Source organism: Halichoeres trimaculatus, unplaced genomic scaffold, assembly GCF_033239565.1.
Source record: "Halichoeres trimaculatus isolate MK-OKI-2021-1 unplaced genomic scaffold, fHalTri1.1 fHalTri1_scaffold_2, whole genome shotgun sequence".
In the NCBI taxonomy this organism is placed as follows: domain Eukaryota; kingdom Metazoa; phylum Chordata; class Actinopteri; order Labriformes; family Labridae; genus Halichoeres; species Halichoeres trimaculatus.
This window is the reverse complement of record NW_027437180.1, coordinates 15,312,046-15,330,467: the sequence shown is the minus strand read 5'-3', so window position 1 is coordinate 15,330,467 and position 18,422 is coordinate 15,312,046. Positions and strand designations below refer to the sequence as shown.

The following is an 18,422-nucleotide window of genomic DNA, read 5'->3' as shown; positions in this document are numbered from 1 at the left end:
CTAATTAAGGGGCCACCAGGTTTCTTATGGTCTTACATATAAAGGGTCAGCTGGGCTGGTTTTGCCTTTTGACCACTATTTATTAAACACAAAGGGACGAAAAAACCCTCAATTTTTGGATCCAAAGTTAGACACCTTGTCTGTCACGTCACTTGGTCATGGAAATCTGCTGCCCATCCAAAATAAACTTGTTCTACCTCTGTAAGAGAATCATGAAAGGATGTAAAAGGAGCACACAGAGGGTTTTGAGGACAAAAACTCATAGCTCTTTGAAGGCTTCATGGGCTCATCTGTGTGCATGGATGTTTCTAGAATTAAGTCTTTTTCCTTGGGCAACTTGACCAGTATGGGGATTGAACCCATTACATTGGCATTGTTAGCACCACGCTCTGACCATGTGAGCTAATCAGACACACAGCAAATAAGACCAACTACTTAAGGGGCCACAAGGTTTCTTATGGTCATATAAAGGGTGAGCTGGGCTGGTTTTGCCTTTTGACAACCATTAATTAACCACAAAGGGACACAAACCCTCAATTTTTTGATCCTAAGTTGGACACCTTGTCCACCATGCCACTTGGTCATGGAAATCTGCTGCCCATTCAAAAGAAACTTGTAATTATGAAGGGATGTAAAAGGACCACACAGAGGGTTTTGAAGACAAAAATAGCTAGCTCTTTGAAGGCTTCATGGGCTCATCTGCATGCATGGACCTTTCTAGAGGATGGTCTTTTTCCTTGGTCAATTTTTCCAGTATGGGGATTGAACCCATGACCTTGGCGTTATTAGCACCACGCTCTGACCATCTGAGCTAACCGGACACACAGAGCCTGACACCAACCACTTAAGTGGCCACCAAGTTGCATATGGCCACACATATAAAGGGTGAGCTGGGCTGGTTTTGCCTTTTGACCACCATTAATGAAACACAAAGGGACACAAACCCTCAATCCTTTGATCCGAAGTCAAACTCCTTGTCTATTAGGCCTCATGGTTATTGAAATCTTCTCTCCTTCCAAAAGATATTTTTTCTAACTCCAAAAAGAATTTTGATTGTATCTGAAGAAAACACAGAGAGGGTTTCTAGGACTACAACCAAAAATAAAACAAACTGCAATCATTACAAGGTAGTACCTTCTGTGGGAGACTTGACACTGATTTTTACATTTGACACCAATTTTGAATTAATTATGAGAGTAAAACTGACAACACACACACTAACATAACACACACACTTACAGAAGAAGAAAAAAAATCTTCTGTGTTTTCTACGAGAGCATTCTCCAAGCTTGAAGACAGGAAGATTTATAATCTGCATCAACTTCCATCTTCACCTTCATAATTCTTTCATTCTTATGTATTTATGCTTTTGCATAATTTTATTTCCAGGTTTGCATTAAGTCACAATCCACAACAAAGCAGCCTCGTCCAAGTACAGAAGACAAAGGCACACATGCACAACCACAAGTGTGACTGTCAATAAACGTGTAGTAATTAATCCATCTGGATATCAAACTAACCAGCTTAGCCTTGTGGAAGAGAGACAGCAGCAGTTTGGTGGTATTTTGTGAGTGGCATTTATGTGCATGTGTGCATATAATGTGGCGTAAGGCCAAGGTACTGGCTGCAGCAGAGAGATTCTGTCTTTAGTCTCTATCACTCTGCACTAATCCAATTGTCCAAAGAGAGGCAGAGAGAGAAACGAGGGAGAGATGGGGTAAGGAAGAGACAGAGAGTAAAAGAGGGATTCTGATGGAGGGGGTGTTCTACAACTGGCTGCTCTCCATTTCTAAATGGCAGACCGAATGGGGATATCTATTAGAGTGTATGGCAAACAAACACAAGCACACACATGCAAAGATCCAAACTTACATTCCCACAAGCCTCACAAACAGGCACTCATTCACACATATCCTTTTATGGCCACAGTGATGAGTGCAAGTGCACTCTCAAAATTATAGAATAAAACAACACAACACCCCACAATTTCTGTCTGCATAAAATCAGGTGGGGGCAAAAACCCGTGGATCCATAAACAAAAAGGCAATTAGAATAACAAAATAATTCAGCATTAGCACTGGTCCTCTCTCTCCCCACTGCTCCTGAGCAGACCTTGATGGTGTGGCAGTATCTTGAAGTCTGAGTCTGTTATTGTGAAATAATCCCCCATTTTCATAAGGCAGGTCCCACAGTGCCATCTGCTGGACAAATCATTTTCCAGTGCTTTGCATTGTTCAAAACCCATGAAAAATCATCACTATTCAGATGCAACATGTGTTCACACAAAGATTCCTCTGATTAGGATTGCAAACATGGCTAGGATGTTAATTAGTTTACATTTTAAATAATAATTTGAATGTTACCAGAACATAAACTGGAAGCAGTTTTCACACATCAAAAGAGGACAAACGTATCTTGTTAAAACGTGTATTTATACCTATCAAATGTAACACTGATAGTTGGACTTCATCAATCTCAGGGGTGCTGAAATGCCCTGGTAATTTAGGTTATCTGCCCAATGAGGTAAGCCTTGAGCTGGGGTTTTTGATCCCACTTGTGGTCTCTTTCCCACATGTCACTTCCCACTCTCACTTTATTTTTCCCATCCACCCTGTCCCCTCTAAACTTAAAAACAAGTTCCTTTGTTCGTGTTTTCTTCAGGCCTTAACAAATCACTCACATGAGGAAAGTGGAGAGAAGAGTTCAAATTTAGGTTAAAGTCTGGTCCTTGTCTGTGAGGCCACATGCTTATGTTGGTGTGAAAAGTCAGAAAGAAGATTCAAAACTGCTGACTTTGTTGAAAATAAATAAATAAATAGAATAATAATATAACAACAACAACAACAACAACAACAACAACAACAACAACAACAACTTATGATAATCTTAACTTAATAATTAAAGAAAGAAAGAAAGAAAGAAAGAAAGAAAGAAAGAAAGAAAGAAAGAAAGAAAGAGAATGAAAACATAATTCTGTAAGTCAACATTAAACTCTATTCAAAGGGTATAACCTCCAAAAGTACACAAAAACAGAACACTAGGAGAAAAAAACCTATGAAGCACTATCATCACTGTAATAATAATAATAATAATAATAATAATAATAATAATAATAATAAAATAATAATAATAATAATGATTATTATTATTATTATTATTATCATTAGTAGTAGTAGTAGTAGTAGTAGTAGTAGTAGTATAAGTTATAACAAAGTTATAAAAATCAGGTGAATGAAACAGCTCATGTAAACAATACATATGTAAATAAAGAGGTAGGACTGTAGTCAAAGGGCAATATGAAGAAGATCGCATCACATAAAAGCAAGTTGGTAGAACTGTGTTTCAAGAACAGGTTACAGAGAAGAAACTGATTTTATGAACCTGGGATGTGAATATTTGTCATTAAAGAAAGAAATTCAGATTCTGCCCCTCAAGCAGATATCAGCTACACCAGGGTTAAAACCTCAGGTGTTTTATCTGTTTTTCTTTTCCAGGTCTCAGTTGAAAACTTTGGTATTGAGGTCAAGCTAGCAGTGAACTCTACAGGGACATTTTGGCCAAAAAACAGTCCTTCAGGCTGCTCTCCACAACAAACCATGCGTCACAAGAATGGACAAGCTGGTAGACAAGACAGCCCAGCAACAGGACTGCAAAGAGGAAGTGAGTATACCCAGTTATTAAACAGTGTAGTTATCTTACTAAAGTAGCTGTGTGAAATTCTGAAAGGTTTGCTATGAGGCAAAGGCCCATGAGGCATTCCATCAAAGCAGTTTTATCACAGTGCGTTGTGCTGAGAACAAAACCTGAGCTCTGTTATTATTACAGACTTGCCAATATCCTGTTTTCCTGACACTAGTGCAGAGTGTGTACAGTGTGTGTACACTGAGGGTCACTGTGGTGTGCCTGGCTTTAAATGCGAGTTCATTTCAGCAGACCCAAAAGCCCGGCATAACATAAGCACCACCTCTCTAATTTCCTGTCATCATGACTATCAACAAATAGAGCAAAGACAGACTTTGACTTCAAGAAGCTAAGAAACTAATGAGGGCTTTCATAGCTGAAACTTTGGCAGCAGTAGATGTAATAACTCAACAATTAGCTAAGTGATTAGGAAGGAATCTGTCAGTAAAAAGATGAGCTAAGATGAAATGAAGTAGAAATAAGCTTTGCATATTCTAAAGTCTGTGGGGATCTGTGGCTGTGATATGAGCTGAGAATGCAGTGGGGATTTGAATACTTGTGTCCATGTTTGTGTGAGAAGGAGAATATTTATGTGTGTGCTCTTGTGTGTCTCAAAACAGACAGATGGACAGCCAGAAATAGCTAGAAGATGAGAGCAATATGTGGAGGTAAACAGGAGGAGAGAGGAGATGGTAAGGAGCGGGATTTGCATGGGGTTTAAGAATGACAATGAGTGAAAGGCAAGTGAGACTGACAAACAATTTAATGGTGGATTTGCTAAGACAATAATTATGTGCAGTTCATATTTCAACATCATATCAGTGTCACTGCTGCATTTGTGTAAAATTAATTATCTGAGTTGTAATAAATGAGCACTGCCTGATCTCTCACCCAGTGTTTCTTTCTATTACACACACCATTACCCAATGCCAAATACATTTCTCATTGCTAAAGATAATCCATCATCTATTGTCAATCTGAGTTTGAAATGACACACACTCATCTGGGCCTCTGCTGCCATGCGGGATGATATTTTATTAGTTAGTCTGGCATCTAGGTTGCTGAGGGTTTAGAAAGTGGAGATTGACATCACACTTTTTATCAGAATTTGAAGCAACAGTCAGCAGCCTGCTAGCTTATGCAGCATTAAGACTGGAATCAGGGGAAACAGCTTGCTCCGCATTCGAGATATGACATGCTAACTTGGAGCTTTAGAGGTTTTTGAGGGTGGATTTTTATTACCTTAAAACACAGCCAATCTTGCTGTTTCCAGCTTTTCTGCTAGCCTAATACCATAGCTCTTTTTTACTGTGTGAGAGACATCAGTGTTAATCTTTCAGAATGATACCCATAATGTAAAAACATTTCAGGGCTTGTATCATGTTGCGGCAGATAGCTTGTAGATTTTTACAAGGAGCCCAGTCAGCTCAGACAGTTATAAAGCTTTTTTTTTTTTTTTGTAGTGTACAGAAGATGAGGCTAATTTTGAACTTAGCATGCTGTAGTTTCACTCTCTGACACATGGCCAATCCTTATTGTTTATTGAGGCTTGGCCTCTTTAATGATGAAGACAAATGAGCTCATTATTAAGTGTTTGCATGTGTGCGTGAGCATGACTTTGGGTGTGTGTGTTCATGTGCACGTGATTAAGCTAGTAGGCAATGATGTGTGGTCCTTTGAATGTTTGTGTGTGCTAAGTGCTTGTGTGTGTGTGTGTGTGTGTGTGTATGCAAATTCTAACCTTTACCTTGTTAAAGCTCTGCCTCATGAGGTTAATTGCTTCATTTAGCCTTAGTTGTTGAATGCTACCTCTTTAAAATGTAGCAGGGATTTTTTTTTTTCTGACTGGGTGTGGGCAGGCCTACCTTGTTAGCGTGATCTTGTCCAAGGGTGTATCATCCAGTGTAGTCTGTGTGATGATGTGTGTAAGTCAGTGAGTGGAGTAGGATGTATCTTCTAATTATGTTACGTGTCCATGTGGCTGTGATGGAAAACAAAAATCCAAAAACATGCATTTGATTTCTCATCATTTGCTTCTATTATTGGATTCTCTTAATGTGGCAATCGTATTTACCAGTACAGCTTTCATGGACACTGGGAGAGTTCGCACTCTAAAAGTAAATTAACGCCTAATTATGTTTCTACAGAGAGAGATCATTGAGGAATAAGCTCATGGCTAATGGTGTGTTTATTCACAGAGACATGTGTGTGAATTGTGGCATAATGAGGCTGGAGAAGGTGGAGAGGTGAGTTTGCCTTGAATGCAGAGCAGAGTGAGGCTGTGCATGTAGAGTGAGTTGCAATTCCTGTGCTGGACAGTAGGGGTTGCTAAAAGACAGAGGGGCAAATGCATAAATGAATAAATGAAAGCAATGAAAGGTATCAAACAAAACTTGGTTATGAATCCTTCCAACTTTATTCACCACCCAATGGTCACAATGTCACCATACAAAATCAACTTCCAACATGGAAACCCATTGGAATGTGATTATTTTTGATACGCAATATACATTTAATAACAAATTAAATACAGCTGTTTTATAAAATTAACAGGGGAGAGAAAAAAGACACAATAAGTGATATTAAGACATGCAGTGACAATTATAAAAAATAGACATTTCTTTTCTTTTCTGTACAAACATACATGGACACATATAAATATATAGAAGTAAAAAAGAGTGTATTTTTAAAATACAAAGGTCAAATTGTACAGTTACATTCCATTATAACAAAACAAGAGACAGAGCACAATATTCAAGTGAGTTTGCCTTTTTCCACACACACACTGTACAATATTGTACACTGTAAAAGCGGGAATTAGATCACACAACTGTCAGTTTCTCCCTGTGGAGTCTGTTCACGCTGCTGTAAACATTACAAATAAAAAAAAGGAGTACAGCTTTTGTTGGTGGATTTCCTTTTTGAAATCACTCATTTCAACAACTTTCAGAGACAGCGTAATAACAACTGAACAATCTGTTCTTCCAGCGCTCGCTTTGATGCGTTTAAGTCATCTCAATCACAACTTCAGTGCGGTGTTTTAACTTTCTGCGAGTCTCTCAGCGCTGAGCAGAAAAGAGGATATTTGGTAAAATATACAAGACAAGCATTACAGTGAACAAGAAACTGTCTTCAGAGAGTTTATATATGTTGGCACGAAGAACAAGCAGTTGCCAGGATGGTGTGAAATGTGAACCCATGCTACACCTGGTTTCGTCTTCAGTTCTGTCTGACGTCCTGCAGCAGTTTATTGATTTCGTGAACCAGCTCATTAGCGTCCATGTTGGCGTCATGGCGGCTCTCGCTGCGTTTGGCTCCCTGGTGACCTTGATGGAAGACACCATCAAAGTCGTCTTCCTCATAATTCTCCGGAATTTCCTCCATGGCTGGCAGCCATTTAAGGTGAGGCGGCTGTCCGTTGGCTGAGGCGGTCGTGGAGGTGGATGATGATGAAGAAGAAGAGGAAGAGGAGGATGGGGGAACATGATTGGCTGCCACAGATCCATTTCCAGGATTTAAATAGTGAGTGTTGGCTGCCCATGCAGCCACACCTGGGGGATAAGCAGGACCTTTCCCACCTGGCAACAAACCTCTTCGGTTGTCCTGGGGAACAGCATTGTTACTATGGTTACCAGCAATGTTTCCACTGCGCCCGCTTCCTCTCTCAGTGGTTGCTGAGGATGAGGGTGGGCCTGTTTCAGTGCACTCTGTGTATGAGTCCATGTTAGGAGGGAGGAGGCGCTGGAACACAGAGTTCATCTCTGTGAGGAGAGAGCCAGCCCCTCCTCCAGCAGCACAAGCATCACTTCCTCCAGCGACCACTCCCCCGGCCCCTGCTTCCTCACTCCCAGGCTCTTTTCCAAAAGTGGAGAAGCTCTTGCGGCGCTCCGAATCAATGGAGGACTGGTCATCGTCAGTCACCTGGGGCTGCTGGGAGGACTCTTCCCCGGGGATGTACATGTTGTTGCGATAGTCAGAGGAAGAAGCTGGCGAGGAGAGGGGGGGCATCCAGCACTGGTCAGAGTGTCCCAGGACGCGACATTCATCCGTGCACAGTCTCATTGCTGAAGCCCAAAAAGGAGAGAGAAAAGGAGTCAGGAGCGGGTCAAGCTGGAGAAAACACATCCTGACACACACTGAATGAAACAGAATAATAAAAATAGACTGCAAAACCTGCAAAAGAGATGTTCAGACCTCCTTGGGGAGAATGGGGTTTTTAAAGATATTTGTTGTTATGGTACAAACACTGTCAATACACTTGAATAATACAAGCCATAAAACCTACGAATATTCTCTTTTTAGAGGGAGAAGGTGGTTTGAAGAGACAGTGCAGCTGGAGGTCAAGGGTATATATGTTTTTTTGGATGAGTCTGACAAACCATGTCTTATTCAGTTAGCATATGAATACTCCATGTACAATACATATAAAATATTAAGTGTGGTTGGGCTGTAGTCTTTCACTTATATCAAAATCTCAGTCGAGCTGCTTGTTCTTCTTTTCTTTCACAACATCTCTTCATAATCCTGCTAGTGTAACCAGACAGGTGACATTTAGTTAACAGCATTCATTTGCAGGTAGAGCCCAGTATGAATACAGACACAGGGACTAGATAATGACTTAATAATTGCAAGAACCAATTCAAATAGCATTACAAAGAGATGTTAATGTAATATTTGGTTGCTCTGCCAAGCATGTCCATATCTCACAAATACACAGCAGAGGCAGGGATTTGCTTGTTCTATCATAGCCAGCGTGAATAGCCACATTTGCCCATCTAAATAGAAAAATCTAAACAAATTAAATCTATTGAAGAGAAACAGGGATAATCCCTCCTTTCGGCCCATTATCTCCTTTTCCCTCCCCTGTTTTCATATTAGCATAAAAGATACAGGAAGGGAGGGGGAGCATGGAGAGGTGCAACACCTCCAAGTCTTTCTCGAAGGGTGCGCTGTGAGAATGCCCATGTCCACCACCACCCCTCTCTTTATCCACTTCAATACAAATAGAGAATACATTAACAGGTACGAAAAAAAGGGAGACGCCGAGAAAGCTCAGGCATGAAGACGAGAGTGAGAGTGAGGGACAGAGTATGTGCATGAGAGAGAGAATAACATCATTCTAAAAGCAATTACTATGAATTCTCCTCAGTTCAGACATGAAAGTGCACCACTGTCACTCACCAGGGGGAAAAAAGAGAAAGAAAAGAAAAAGGAGGAAGGGGAAAAAACAGCACACTGAGACGCATACCGATGAGTGACAGGCGACTCATCTCTGCTCCAGGGAGGATTTTACAGACACGACTTTAACTTAGGGGCAGATAACGCACGCACACACATACACACACACACACACAAGCACAACCACACACAGTTACACGAACAGCCTGACACACTGTAACCTCTCTCAGTGTGATAACGAGCGTGGAAATGAGGGCTGTGTGGAAGAATGGGGCAGAGCACAATGGGGATTGTGTCTGCAACAGGGTGAATGGAGAGGCTGTATAGACAGGTGTAAGGACAAATAATGGGCTTAGGCCTGCTGCTGTCCATGGTGCTGAAATTTTTCAGGCAGGAGGTGCATTAGAGGGCTGGGTCCCGTCAGGGCAAATCACTGCTAATACATTTAAGTGTGCCCTCAGAATCTGGAGATGATGTGTCCTAAAACTCTCAAGTTTCTTTTGATTGAGCTGAGGTGGGACAGAGTTCTTATACTGAAGTCATGGAGGGTCATGAGTTGTGTCTTCAGAGGGATAAAAGGATGAGGAAACATTCTTTATGAGCATAATTAGGTTGAAAAAAAATAGCTATTTTAGATCATGTGTAGTGTCAACAAGTGCTTACCTGGGTGGAGTCTGTGGTGCATTTCAAGGTGCATGAGATCAGAAAAGCCCTCCCCCAGCAGCAGCCTGTCCACGGGGGAATCTCTCCCCATGTCACAGTCACTGTCCCCCGCCTCGCTGTCCCCACGGCCACTGTCCTTCAGGCTGAACTTGTCCATGTCTTGTAATGCATATCTAAGAAGGATAAAAAAGAAAAAAAAAAGATTATAAACATATACCTATCAATCAGTTGCCTTTGGTAGAAAAAAACACCAACAAAAACATGGCAAGTTCTCAACTTTGAAATGCAAAATTGTCTGCATCCTGGTTTGCAGGCTGTTCATATCAATTTGTGACAAATTAATCCATCATACAAAACTTCAGGCTGCCTCTCGACACTGTCAGGTCTCGAGACAAGTCTCGGCTCATAAATTCAACATGCAGGTAGATCTCACCAATAAATCTGTCATAACCACCACTAGGGGCATCAATGAATCTTTCATCTGAGAGATCATAAAGTGATATCATGATAACACTCATGATAGATGCACACTGTACGGCTCATATCCTTTTTTTTTTTTGTTTGGTCTCTAGGGGGAGAAATATCAGGAACATTTCTGTGACATTTAGACAAATGAGCTGCATACTTTTGAACTGAGTGACTTGATATGATAATATGAAACAAATTAAAACATTCACATGCCATCAAACCATGATCTACATATAGCTGACCAACCGACAGGCAACAGTTCACAACAGGCTGTTGCAACATGTAATACACAATGAACAACACGTGGTTTAAAAAATAACAAAAGGCAGTCTTTACAGGGGAGGTTTGGGGGGGACTGAACAGGGGTAAATTACCTGTAGCTGCGGGAGTATTTGTTGCCACGGAAACTGGGTCTGGGCTGGTACTGGCCCTGATGGAGCATGGACAGAAGCTGTGAGACTTGCTACATCCAAAAATAACAAAACAAAGAAAAAAAACAAATAAAAATAAAAAATAAAATAAAAAAACAGAAAGGGGGGATGAATAACAGATGGGAAATTGAGGACAAAAAAAAAGAAAATGAGAGGGAGAGACAACACAAAAGACAAAATAATGGATGAGTAAACACAAAATGGATGATGGAAAGGCTGCTAAAAATGGATGACATAAAATGGATGATGTTACAAACAAAAAAGAGGTTCTAGATGAATATGGAGACATATGACTGAGGGGTGAGCGGTAGTAATGATGACAGGGTGTAAACAAGGTAAAGACAAAGACACATCTATAATCATCAACAGTTTTAATGAGAGTCACTTTGAACTACAGGGCAGTGTTGATTGAGTCACTGTCACACATGGAGATGAGTTAATTTGTTCAAACGGAGACAGCTGTGTGAAGATTACAGGGTTGATGTGTGTGTATGTGTGTGTGTATGTGTGTGTGAGAGAGAAAGAGTGTGAGTGTGTGAGTTAAAGAAACTGAGTGCAAGAGAATTTTATGGAAAGAGGATGATGATTCACATTTGGAATTTCTTAGAGTATTTGTGTGTGTGTGTGTGTGTGTGTGTGTGTGTGTGTGTGTGTGTGTGTGTGTGTGTGTGTGTGTGTGTGTGTGTGTGCACGTCTGCTTACCTCCACTGGGGGAGTCGCATGTGCCAGCTCCAAAGCGAAGCTCTCTGGAATGTGATTGGACGAGATGGTCACTAGGCTGTTTAGAGACTGGCGGCTGTGGTGGTTTTGCCTGCTCCCGATCTGAGCCCGGTCCATGGGGGGCGTGGCTGAAGGTGATCTGTGGTGAGCTCTAATTGGCAGGGTGCCGTTCACCGTGGGAACTAAGGTGATATCACCCTTGTGGATGGGGCGTGAGGGCTTCTTGGGGTGGTGCAGGTGGGTTGATTCAGTCACTCTGCAGTTGTACGAGTTTCTTGAATCCTTCTTTTCACGGTTGCAACGAGTGGCGAACACCATCATGATGGCCAGGAGCACGGCGCAGATGGCTGCCAGGGCGATGATGACAATCCGGGCTATATCAAGTGCAGGCTTCCCTTGGTCCATCACCTGTACGTGATTCTCCATGTTCTCATAGAGGGTGAGTTTTAGCACTGCCCTGGCACTAAGGCTCTCCCTACCCTGATCCCGGACCATGACTGTTAGCTCAGCATGTTCATGGGGGAAGTTCTCCAGGCTCGCATTGGCATGGATCTCACATGTTCTTGGGTCAATGAGGAAGAAGCCTTCCTCATTGCCGCTGACGATGGAGCAGATGAGCTCAGCGTTGACCCCTGTGTCACGATCTGTTGCCCTGACCATGGTTACAAGTTGTCCGGCCTCTGTAAACTTTGACACAGGCACATCAGCGCTGAAGTTCCAAAGCTGGGGCACCACAATAACAGGAGGATTGTCATTTTCATCCAAAATGTTAAGAATAACTGTGGCATTACTTAGCAGTGGCGGTTTTCCTGCGTCTTTGGCTTGCACTACAAAGGAGATACGGCTCACGTCCTCACGGTCAAATGTTCGCAGTGCATATATGGCACCATTAGAGGGGTCGATGGTGACATACGTGGAGATAGAGCTCCCATGGACTGAGTTCTCCAGGATTGAGTAGCTCACCTGTCCATTTGCATCCAAATCAGGGTCAGTGGCCAAGATAGAGGTCAGATATGCTCCAGGGGCATTGTTCTCTGATTTAAAGATCTCATATCGCCCCTTCTCAAAGCGTGGTGGGTTGTCATTTTCATCAGTTACATGCACAGTGAAATGTTTGACAGTAGAGAGACTCGGGGTCCCCATGTCCTCCGCCACCACTGTCAGACTAAACTCTGACCTCTTCTCTCGGTCCAAAGACACATTTGTTAGAATCATGTAGTTATTCTCATACGTCTTCTGCAGTTTAAAATATCCTTGTCCATGAAGTTTGCATTCTACCTCTCCATTTAATCCAGAGTCCAAGTCTTCCACCCTCACCAAAGCCACAAATGTGTCCAGAGGAGAAGCCTCAGATATATAAGCTGCATCCCCATTCCCCTGCGAGGACATGAGGTTGATGCTTATGTCTGGTTTATTGTCGTTCACATCCACCACTTTGACCAGGATCTTGCAGTGAGCTGGCATGGAGTTAGGACCCATGTCCTGTGCTTGAACATCAATGTCATATGAGTTGACAGTCTCATAGTCCACACGTCTGATGAGGGTCAGGTGGCCGCTGTCAGGGTTGATCTTGAATGTCTCCATTATTTTGGGGGACACGTGACTGCTGAATGAGTAGACTATTTTTGCATTGGTCCCCTCATCCGCGTCAGTGGCGTTCAAGTCAATGAGCAGAGTGCCAACAGGTGAATTTTCCGGCAGATTAATAACATATGACGACTTGTCAAAAATTGGGCTGTTGTCATTTGAGTCAGACACGCTGATTTTGAGGAGGGTCGAACCCGTTCTCGGGGGAACGCCCCTGTCAGAGGCTGTGTACTGAAGTTCATAACTGGAGCGCACCTCCCGGTCCAGCTCCCTGAGCACCACAAGCTCTGCGTATTTGGCACCGTCGGTCCTGGACTGAATGTCGATCTTGAAGAAGTTGTTGGGCTCTAAGGCATATGTGTAGAGAGAGTTCTCCCCTACGTCGGGGTCTGTGGCACTGTCCAGGGGAATGCGCGCTCCCACAGCCGCGCTCTCTGAGATCTCAATGGGGATAACAGCGCGGGCGAACTGGGGTGCGTTATCGTTAATGTCCAACACTTCCACCTCGACGTGAAACAGCTGGAGGTGCTCGGTGGGAAGTGTCAGTACATCGAATTGAATAGAACAATTCAGATTCTTTTCACAGAGTTTCTCACGGTCAATTTTGGTCCTGATGCTGATTTCTCCATCCTGCTCGCGCACCGCGAGAAAAGACAAGCTCCCTCTTTGCATTGCTCTGAAGCGGAGCGACACCGAGCTTGGAAGTTTAGCCAGAACATCAGCGACATCGTCTCTCAAACGGGCAATGACCGTGCCAACCTTCTGCTCCTCAAATATCTGATACTTTAACGTCTTACCGGAGGCGTGTTGTGTTGCCAGTGCGAGAACAGTCAAAACTTTCCACATTCTTGTCAGAAATAGTCCCTTCATTTTTCCTGCTTGCATTTGTTGTTGTCAACAAACAGGTCCAAAGAAAAAACTCCAAAATAAAACAGTGCAGGTCACTCCTGGCTTTAACTTAAAACGAGCTGTGCTCCGTCAATCAGCAGCTGCATCGCTCTCTCAGTGGAGCGAGAAAGAGACAAAAACAAACAAACAAAAAAACATTCATTTGATAAATAAAGGCTCTCTTTAAGGTGCAACTCTTCCAGAAAACATTTAGTTTTCTCAATAAATGCCCTCGCTTGTCCTGTAGAGCTGTTGCGCGTATCCAGTGTGCGGGAGAAGCAGCTATGCAACTGAAATCTGTGCGTCTTACTCCCTCTACTCACTGTGTCTGCTCTGTGCGCCGTGCGCTCTCTTTCGCTCCCTCTCTCCGTTTGAGGTGCCTCCGCACACAGGCTTGCCCAAAATAACCCGCCTCTAACTAACTAGTTGTACATCAGCTCCGGCCTCCTTTTCACATCCCGGGAAAGACAAACGCTTCTTAAATCAAAAGCTGGCTGGTGGCCACTCAAAGTCCAGAGGAGAAAGAAGGAGGCGCAGGAGGGGAGGGAAAATGGGAAAAAAAGGGGGATAAAAACCCCGCCCTGTGGGGGTTCACTCTCCCTACTTTTCAGAGTAACGACTATACCCCTACAATGGACAGGAGGGAAAATAAAACCCTGGAAGAAAACATTCATTTAAGCTTACCCTGTCGTGTTTCACTCCCATAAAACCACAGAAAGCTTTACGAGTTCCTCGCTTCAGGTCTGTTCTCCCCAGACTGGAAGGAAACAGAGTCTAAATTCTCCTTTGACAGAACTAAGATATGGCCCCCTTATTCATCAGCTTTACCCAACACATTGGAACTTTGAAAATACACTTTTATATATACTTCAGCCCAGCAATAACAAGCTGTCTCAATCATCCACTTGTTTATAACTGACGCACTGCAAGTATATAATTTCTCCCCCTTTCGCAGACAGCGAGGGGTAAACGTTTCAGATGTACGATATAATTTTTCCTTTTGCGCTTCATCCGTGGCTGTCAATGGGAGGGGAGTATAAGCCGGCTAAACTGTGTGGCGAATCACGCAGAAAGGGAGCCGGACTCTAATGAATGCCTTTAAAGAGTTGGTCACGCCGAGGAACAGCTCCGTACTCGTGCACAAATCTATTCAACAACACTTTCAACTCCCCGCAGGACGAGCTTTCGAACGTGAGGAGAACATCCACAGCTCAACAATTTGGGCAGGCATTTCTTGTTCCCACAGAAACAAAAAAAAATGTTCTCACTCGTGTCACTGTGCCCGCACCAGCGCAGGCAGGAAGGCAGAAAAAAGGAGAGGTGGAGATGCGTGCATGCGCGCGCGCGTCTGTTTGAGAGAGATCTAAGGGTTGCATGCACAACTGGGACCGTGCTTTCTGCAGACCATCTGGCGCACTTTGTTTGGCACCGGGACTGGCGATTACGACCGACCAAACAAGGTTCCAGCAGAGAACCGAACCTCATGTAGCTGTGAGGAAATAAGTTGTCATGTGGGATTGTAGAGGACCTGCAGCTTTTATTGATCCACTTTCACATTTTGCGCGCCTGCATGAGGCTCAGGTGTGCCGCATGTGCGTAAAAAGAGAAAAAGTAAAGAAGAAAAAAAAGAATAGGAGCTGTTTTTTCCTTCAGTAACAAGTTCCCGAAAGCCTCACGAATATTTAAACCAAATAACATAGCAGTCGATGAGGATGATGTGATGGATGTGATAAGAGATATGATGGTAACCATCCAGAGCAGAACTACAAGCTTCTTGTGTATCAGCCAAAAACCCGTATCACCCCTCACTGAGAGTCATTTCTCAGTCTTAACTTTTACTCATTTTCCAAGACCATTGCTGCCCTTAAGATATAGATAGATACAGACTTTTTAAACAGATGAATAATTTACCATCTGCTACTGGCTGTCTCCAACAGAAATGTAAAATAAAAACATCACAAGGCTTGGAGATGTTATCTGTTTGAACCAGGTCATTCAGTGTGGGATAAACGGTTTAACACATCGCATCTGCACAGCTTCTAAAGCTTTCTGCACATTTGGCTGAAAACAAAAACTTATTAAATATTCCAAACGTGCATGGACATCAACCAGAAGCTCCTTTTAAACCCCAAAGCCTTGAATTGGCGGAAAACCTTTATTCTTCCTTTCAGTGTCTATTCATTGCCTGGGCCGTGTCTGCAAAATGTTTGCATTCTCTTCCATTTTGCACATCTTCCACCATAGTGCGCTTATTTAAACAGGTTCGATACGGGCACCCAGCATTTCCATAGCTCCAAATGTGCACAATGCAGTAATGCAATTACTCCCTGCGTCCCAGAGACGCTAATCACATTTGGAGAACAAAGTCAGCTCCGGAGTTTATGCAAGAAGGGAGCAAAAGAAAGAGACAGAGTTGGAAGGGTGGGGGTAAACTGGGGTCTTAAACACTGCGGAGAATAAAACAATTAATGTATAGAGGGGGTATAATCTAAGTAAAAAGCAGATGGAGACTTAATACATTTAGGCACGCTACATAACCAGAGGAGCCGAGTAGACAGAGCGATCCAACTTCTTAAGAATGGCAATAATTAAGCTAAAAATATTCGTGCTCTGCAGCAGGTGCAAAGATTGGTCTGTTTCTGGGATTTACTAAGTTTTTTTCTTTAACTCCTCCCGTTTGCAGCTCCCTAAGATAATTTTATTGATCCACCGGCGGCTCTGAGGCCCCGATCTGCATCTCTCCTCAAATGCATGCGATCAGCACAAACAAACAAACAGCTCCAGAGGCTTGGTGCAGCTCTCTCATTATTGCCTCTATGTGCCCGGCCTTGTAGCCGTAAAGTGGTAGTGTGAATTAAAAGTCTGTCACAAACATTCATGGCAAGCTTGCCACTAGCCCTACCCACCCTCCCCAAGTCAATGGCTCAGCAGGTGGAGCGGTGACGGAGACCCACCTCCCGACCCAGTTCTGATCGGGAACAAGAGGAATGTTCGCATGCGCGTGCACGCGTAAGCACACACTGGTGTTCGCAATTTTGGGTTGTAAAGGCACGCGAGCATCTGTCGCGTCCTCTGCCCGCTCATTGTCACTTATTCAATTAGCAGCGATTTGGTGGATGCCATTCCAGAGGGGAGGAGTGGGACCACAGAGGGGATGGGAGTTTGCTTTCACTGCTGCAGGAGGGAGAAGTTGATACCTCCCCCTCCACACACACACACACACACACACACACACACACACACACACACACACACACACACACACACACACACACACACACACACACACACACACACACTTTCACTCCCATCATTGTAATGATTGTTATTCATGCGAGTCTCTTCTTCCCTAACCCCCTCTTCGTGGCTTTCATCAGGGGTCCATAGAGCTTTATTACTTTATGACTCGTTGGCCACCATTGTGTGTGTGTGCGTGTGCATCTGGAGGGGCAGGAAAAAAGGGTGCCCTGCCTTGTTCTTGCTCACAGTGCATGTGGTGATCACATTCTGAGTGCAGCATATTGCAAGCGATGTCAACAGTTGGGTGACAAAGTTATTGCCCCTGAAGAACTAAGGGGTAAAGACTGAATGTGTCTGGTCACCTTTAGGCACATCACACTGCTCCACCAGCTCATCAGCCAGCAGCCCATAAGAAGAACAGCCTGTTATTGCTTTTTCCTTTACAGACTCCACTGACTTATATGGTAGGAGAGGTGGATGAAATATTCATACCTTTCCTGTGCAAGACCAGTACAAAGTGTCATTTTTGCCTTGGCTTGGATGGTCTGTATGGTTGACCAATGCATTTGTATTCTTTTCCACTCTACTCTCAAAGCCTGTGGTGACTGGAAGTTTGTGAACTGCTTGCTTTGAGGTTTGCCCATTAAATCCCCCTATTAGAGCTGCCATTTTTCCTGTGTTGTGAAGCCACAAAAGAAACTCAAAAAACTCCTTTCCTGTTCTTTTTCATTCAATCCTCTCCATTGTGTGTTTTTTTTAGGGATACTGGCTGATGCATTTATTTGCTAAACATAAAAGAACAGTTTAGTTTCTGATCATTTCATGATGTCATAATCATTTAGTCATTCTTGCTTGGCCTCATTCTCTCCCTCTGATTCATGCCTAGCTGGCCTGGCGTGCACACATATACACACACACACACACACATGCCAGCACACACACACTTTATCTGACTGAACAGCACTGACAGGAAGGTGCTTTGTCCCACCAAGACATGGCACAGAGAAACACAAACGCTTCACAAGAAATCAGCCCGACAACACTCTGTACTGTGCTCCTCTCTCTCAGCATTTTACAGAAATGAGGAATAACTGATGCTGTACACACAACAACAGTTGGCATTTATGCAGGATTTGGGTTGGGAAACCTAATTGATCATCTTTTGGATTGTGTTTCTTTCTTCTCTTTTTTTCTTAATGATTTCTATGTAATCCTAGATCTGGAATACTAGTGAGTAGATGGTTTAGTGCCTCAGAGCTGATTTTTTTTTTTCTCAGAGTGGTCTGTGAATTTCTAAGCTGCAGTAAAACTGGAATCGTGCTCAACATGAATAACTCCACATGTGAGGAAACATGCCTGTTTACTTTCTCAGTGAGAACAAGATGGGGTGATTCATACCAGTTTCAAATCTGTGTAACTGTTGTTGTCAGCCAAATTATCAAACACAATAGACATAGTATACCAGCCATGTCCAAAATCAGGCCTGTATTAAAAATGTTACTGACACGAATCATGTTCTAAATCATATGTACATTACATTTACTGTCATTTGCACAAACAAAACCC

General features: G+C 43.1%; 1 protein-coding gene and 1 non-coding gene across 3 annotated transcripts; both read right to left on the bottom strand.

Moving 5' to 3' along the window:
• Positions 1–747: 747 nt before the first annotated feature.
• trnai-aau (transfer RNA isoleucine (anticodon AAU)) lies at positions 748–821 on the bottom strand. The gene has a single exon. It is a non-coding gene; the product is annotated as a tRNA-Ile (tRNA).
• Positions 822–6,092: 5,271 nt separating this feature from the next.
• Positions 6,093–14,113, bottom strand: pcdh18a (protocadherin 18a). 2 transcript variants are annotated; one of them, XM_074665202.1, is made up of 4 exons: positions 11,124–14,113; positions 10,365–10,453; positions 9,523–9,695; positions 6,093–7,745 (listed from the first exon to the last, which is right to left on the bottom strand). In XM_074665202.1, the coding sequence occupies exons 1-4, from the start codon at positions 13,611–13,613 to the stop codon at positions 6,901–6,903; spliced, it is 3,597 nt and encodes a 1,198-aa protein (XP_074521303.1). In that variant the 5' UTR covers positions 13,614–14,113; the 3' UTR covers positions 6,093–6,900. The 2 variants fall into 2 exon arrangements, with proteins under 2 accessions (XP_074521303.1, XP_074521309.1); XM_074665208.1 differs by having other exon boundaries at positions 10,365–10,420; positions 11,124–14,112.
• Between the last annotated feature and the right edge of the window lie 4,309 nt (positions 14,114–18,422).